General features: G+C 42.3%; 1 protein-coding gene across 4 annotated transcripts in view; it reads right to left on the bottom strand.

Moving 5' to 3' along the window:
- Positions 1-4,617: 4,617 nt before the first annotated feature.
- Positions 4,618-6,018, bottom strand: part of LOC108444091 (mitochondrial carnitine/acylcarnitine carrier protein-like) — a 40,349-nt gene continuing 38,948 nt past the window's right edge. For all 4 annotated transcript variants that reach the window (XM_037532517.1, XM_037532512.1, XM_037532511.1 and 1 more), the window contains one exon: positions 4,618-6,018. This exon is cut by the window's right edge and continues 52 nt beyond it. In XM_037532517.1, the coding sequence (XP_037388414.1) occupies positions 5,946-6,018 (73 nt within the window). In that variant the 3' untranslated portion in view covers positions 4,618-5,945.

The raw sequence follows: 6,018 nt of genomic DNA, 5'->3' as shown, positions 1-6,018 counted from the left end.
AGGAGTGGTTTAAATAGTAGAGTACGGAGTAGAGTACCGGTTTCCGTTCTGAACCGACGTTCCACATCACTTTCTCTCCCGATGCTGGTTTTTCTCACGCTAAACTGTAAAATGAGCTTTTTAATCTCAACATCTAAAGGAAGACCATCACGTTCAAACAGCACTGGCATGTTAGTGGTAATCAGGTATCGGATCAGTGCCATCTCCGATTCCACATATAGGATCTAACACATTGATGCACATCACCTTAGAGAGTTGACGCACAGCTCATGCAGAAGTCAGAGTTTTATTTAATTTCCAGTCATAGCAGCCATCAGTTACAGCTTATTCATTTTTCAGCAGAGACACGATTTAAAAGAACAATTACACTAAATCTACATCGTCTAAATCTTACGTCGCTCTCCCTTCATTCCAGCTTCCACTCTTTCCAGGAGCCTCACTTTCAGCTCCTCAGAGAACCTGCAGACACGCCTCCAAAGCTCAGTCTGAGAAGCTGGTTGATGATCAAACCCATTCAGTGGTGCTGAGGTCTGGACTCTGGGGTGGTCAGTCCATCGTCCAGCTTCTTTGGTGTGTCCGTCTCCTTTTCTCAGTGAGGTTCTTCTTGATCAGCTACACGTCCTTTCAGACCCACAGCGCTGAGTGGTCTTCTCACAGTGGAAGGATGGACAGAAACACCTGTGGATGTTCTCAGATCTGAAGCAGCTTGATCTCCTCTCTCTCAGAGATCAAAGCTTTCAGTGCTGTTTATCTGATGGGGACTGTTTTGGGGTCGACCAGCTCTTCCAGGTGGTTGTTAGGAGCCACATTAGCTTATTAATGCATTTTTTTCTCATTTATTTGCCTTTGATTTTCTGTCTTGTTAACCCACTTGCATATCTTGTATCCCGTTCTTTAGAAATATCTTTTTGGTCATTGTTGATGCTCCTGAGCGAGAGCTGAGGGGGTTCGTGTAGCTGCTTGTGTGAATATTAGTGTTTCTGAGGAGGGACATCGTGTCAGTGAGTCCTTTCAGAGCAGCGTTTTTTGTAACTCGCTTGTTTTAAGACTTAAAGGACTGAAGAGTTAAAGTAGCAGTATGTGTCCCAAACTAAGTGGACAAATTAAATCCTGACAGATCTGATGTTACACTTAGTTACCCTGACCCCTTGTTTTCGAGTGTTGCTCTGTAGGCGACCCTGCCCGTCTACAGGGACAGCAGAAGAGGGGAAAGTTCAGCTCCTCACTGCTGGGCTTTAGTTACATTTAGGGATCATACGCCTTCAAAGAGGGGGGCAGTTATTTATTATCACCCCCCCTAATTCTTCAGTGATATGAAGCTGAAGTCAGAGATTCTCCAGATTCTCGTTAGAATTTTTCTGTTCCACCTTAAATGGAACAGCAGTTACATTCTGGCGCTTCAGGCATCAGACCTGCTGGACTATTTAAGGTGGAATGGGAAAGTTAGCCAGCTAGCTACGAGATATTAGCATAGTATTTGCGGTTTTTATGCTTGTAATGAAGAAAATTACCAAAATCACTGAAATGGCATTAAACTAAGATAAAAGTGTTTATTGTATTTTTTTAACAGAAAATTCTCACATTTGTGGGTTTCTTTAGTCTCTTGCTCTCCGTCTTTGTCAGTTTCTCTTTTTTTTCTCATCTCTCTGGAGTCTCTGAAAACCTCAGTTTGGAGGCCCCAACGCATCGCCCTCCCCCTCTATCTCAACAAGAGTCGGGACACCCGACCCCTAGACATGAACACGCAGAACAGAGGGCCGAGGGCTCAGTGGTGGGGCGAGGCGAGCGGTGGGATTGGGCCTTAGTGTCGAGGCTTCTGTGTAATTTTTTTTTTTGTTAAATTCATGTTTTGGAAAACTTCCGTTATTGTATGATGTTAGTAAATCTAACAGTGTGTCACTTTTCCCTATAAAAAATTATGCAAAACATTCTCCAACCGTATTTACTTCTGTCTAACCCTCTATTGCATGACGTTGCCTCAGGGCATCAAACTCATTTCCCTCAATTTACAATAACATATTTAAAGACATTGATCGGGTTAACAATAAAGGGAAGAGAGTATGTCAATAAAAAGCGTGTGCTTGGTCGTCCTCTCTCTTTAACCCTCTTTATAAACCTTGAGTATCAATGTTTTTTTCATGAGATTTTGCCTAGAAGCAACACTCTTGGACAGTGGAATGGATTTAGCCAGTCACAAGCCAGGGAACCACCTCACCACTTCAGGGAATATGGCTCGATATAATTTCTTCCCATTCTCACACAATGTTGCCTCAAGGCAACATAGAAGTGGAAACGTATTCTGTGGAGTGACGAATCAGCTTCTCTATCTGTCGGTCTGATGGACGAGTCTGGGTTTGGCGAATGCCAGGAGAACATCACCTGCCTGACTGCACTGTGCCAGCTATAAAGTTTGGTGGAGGAGGGATAATGATATGGGGCTGTTTTTCAAGGGTTGGACTAGAACCCTTAGTTCTTATGACCTGTGAAGGGAAATCTTAATACTTCAGCACCAAGAGATTTTGGGCAATTTACACTTTCAGTTTTGTGGAAACAGTTTGGGGAAGAGCCTTTCCTGACTGGATCAGTTTGGTGTGGAAGAACTTGACCAACCCTCACAGAGTCCTGACCTCAACCCCATCCAACACCTTAGGGATGAGCTAGAATGGAGATTGTGAGCCAGACCCTCTCGTCCACCATCAGTGTCTGACCTCATGAATGCTCTTCTGGATGAACGGGTCAGAAATTCCCACAGACGCTCTCCAAACTCTTGTTGGAAGCTTCCCAGAAGAGTGGAAGCTGTTAGAGCTGCAAAGGGGGACCAGCTCCATATTAATGCCTATGGATTTAGAATAGGAATTCTTTTGTCCATACAGTGTATGCCACATATATGCCAACATATTATTTGAAATTGGCTGTTTATTCATGTAAGGATGGAAAATACCAGACCTACCAGACGTATTCATTTCTCATGTATGAAATATGTGATGCATGAATGTACAAGACTTACATTACCATATATTTTGACCCTTTATATGTACATATACAGCACTGTGTGAAAGTCTTAGGCACACAAGACATTTTCAAAATCTATCTATTTGTGTAGTTTGTGTGTATTTGCTGAGAAAAGTGTTAATATTTGAATAAACTTTTTTATTTATAGCATATTAATTAATAATTATATATATATATATATATATATATATATATAATTATTAATTAATATATATTAATATATATATTATATATATATATAATAACTAGTGATGTTCTGGATGTTGGGGTGTTTGTTTAACCATCTCCAAGCCTCTCCTCCTCGAGGAAGCCCAGTATTATATGTAGTTAAAAAGCAGCTCCTGGTTTGACCAATCAGTGCTCAGTAAATTGAGCTCATGATGTAATTGATGATATTAACGAGTCTCTGTGGCGGCTGTGAAGGTGTCCAGGAAAAATATGGACCTGAGAAATTCTTGTTACTGTTTATAGTTTTTCTGTTTATTTGAATTATGAATACGACTTTATTCTAATGTATATTGTGATAAACTCACTGCTGAGGTCAACTGGTTAAACATTTGCTTAGATCCCTAAAACTTTCCCACAGTCCTGTATGGCTATGGCTATATATCAGATTTCCATATGGCTGACGCGCCTGCCCATTGACAACTACAGACCAAATGAGGCTGGTTCAAAATAAAGTTTGGCTGCTTCCAGGTGGATCGTTTTCATTCAGTCAGGATCGAGGTTTACGTTTTTCCAGCCTTCCTAAGCCGATGGAGCTGTGGGACAAAGTGAACTCAGCAGCACAGAAGTAGCTTGACGCTGACATACCAGCAATATTGCTAAACAATGGGCAGAAGCTCAGAGGCTCTACGTAACATGAAATCTCCTGAACAATGAACCATCACAGCGCAGCACTGTTAGCACTGCGCTAACGTAACAGCAGTTCCCTCAGAGGCCTGAGAGGAAATCAGCATCACAGCGGTCAAATAAAGGCAGCATACAAACTAAAGCTGTCGTCGCTAAAGCCAAAGTGCCTGGCTGGAGTGTGTTTGAGCTTATATGCAAAAATGAACCTGTTAGTAGTGAAGTACTCGACCTGGGCTGAGCCACACCACACTGAATAGCATACAGGCTAGCTAAAATCATCATCATCATCAACAACAACAACAACAACAACATTAGGAGCATCTAGTTTTCAAACTCTACTTTGAAAACTATTCAGCCGTATAATAACTGAATATTTTCATATTTCATTGCCAGATCATTTAAAGCTTTCAGTTTTTCCAGCGTCTTGGGTTAATATATCTCAAATAACTCTGGATTCATACAAACTGCCGTTATACCAGTGTAGAGCTACCTGTGCGACCCACCTGGATGTGAAATCTTTATTGTTGTAATTTGTCCTGTTATACTATTTCGATTTGGTTGCAGTGCTTAGAGGAATGGCTCAGTCGATAAAGCTAATGTTGCTCATAATGTATGAAAGTAAATAGCCACCAATTACATTTACGGCATTTGGCTGACGCTCTTTCCCAGAGCGACTTACAGTTTGATCGTTTTTACACAGGGAGGTGACGGCGGTGTTGGGAGTCTTGCCCAAGGACTCTTATTGGTATAGTGTAGAGTGTTTGCCCAGGTGGGGATTGAACCCCAGTCTACAGTGTAGAAGGCAGAGGTGTTACCCACTACCAATAACCAGAAACTAGTAGCCACCACAGATTTACATTCCTAAATGCTGTGTTGTCCTCTGTTCTCTATGTGAGGCGATACGTCTGCGCATCCGCCATGTTGGAGAGGTCAAGATCTGCTCGTGAACAGATTCACTTGTATTGAGAGACGAAGAGTCTCAGCATTAAATCGGCCACGACTTCCTTACTACTCAACTGATTTTCACCAGATCTGTTTAGTTATAATCCTCAGAGCTGTGTTTAATCTGCACGGCCTGGTCTCGGCAGCTTCTGTTACTTTAATAACTGATCGTGATAATTAGCCGTCCAGCAGGACCAGCAGGAAAGTATTCAGTCTGAGTTTAGCGCTTGAAGCACAATCTAACACACATCAGTTCCCACCACTTCTGATCTTAATACACATAAAAATTAACCTCCAAAACACAGTAAGAAGGACGAAGCTGAAGTTGGCTTCCTATTTGCCAGCTTCTTGTTCGAGTTATCCCGTTCCGCAAATAAGAATCTGACTTCAGCTTTGTGTAAGAAGGTGCTAACAGCTTTAACCATCACTGTAAATCAATAACTACTACATCGAGTTAAGACCCTGAATAGACCATTAAATAAAATAAGCGTAATATAAAACCAGAGGAAAGACAACCACATCATCAGGTTCTCTGAGCTTCACCAACCACACGATCACATCTACACACAAACCTCACACAGACATGAGCGCGGATCACTGCGTTCCCTCCGTTATATAACCCTATCCCACTTTCTCCAAGCGATATTCCTGAAAAAGTGGAATTCTGGACAGGATCCTTCTTAAACTGCCGCTCTGTAATGCTACTGAATGCAGTCCAGCAGCGGTGTTGACCTCCCCAATATGGCAGCACTGTTGACAAGCCTGGCTGGACCTAATGCGGAATCTGGGTATGTGTATCTATGGAAGCCATTAGTTAGCATGAATAATGCTAATTGGTGGCTATTCACTTTCTTTCATTGTTAGCAACATGAGCATCGATGGAACCATTTCTCTAAGCATTGTAGCTGAATGCTAGAATGCTGCCCCCTATTGGAGAAGCAGAGCATGGCCTTTTGTCTGAAGGTGCAGTCCCTGGTGGATGTTATATGAAGCAGGATTTCTCAGTTCGCCACGTGGATTTAGCTCCAAATCAGAACTGCCCATAGAAGAAGAGCTAAGCAGAATTTCCTACGGGACAGTCCCCACTTTGGGTTTAACTGATCCAGCTAACTTTCACATCCTGCTTAACGAAGCAGCCCTCAGTGTTTTAGATCGTCACTGGATCCGAACAGCGCGACAAGCTGCTCCTTGTACGAAGCGATGTTTCTCTTC

The sequence above is a fragment of the Pygocentrus nattereri genome, chromosome 21 (assembly GCF_015220715.1).
Source record: "Pygocentrus nattereri isolate fPygNat1 chromosome 21, fPygNat1.pri, whole genome shotgun sequence".
Lineage (NCBI taxonomy): Eukaryota > Metazoa > Chordata > Actinopteri > Characiformes > Serrasalmidae > Pygocentrus > Pygocentrus nattereri.
Note: the sequence above shows the minus strand (reverse complement) of the source record. Positions and strands in the feature narration are given on the sequence as shown.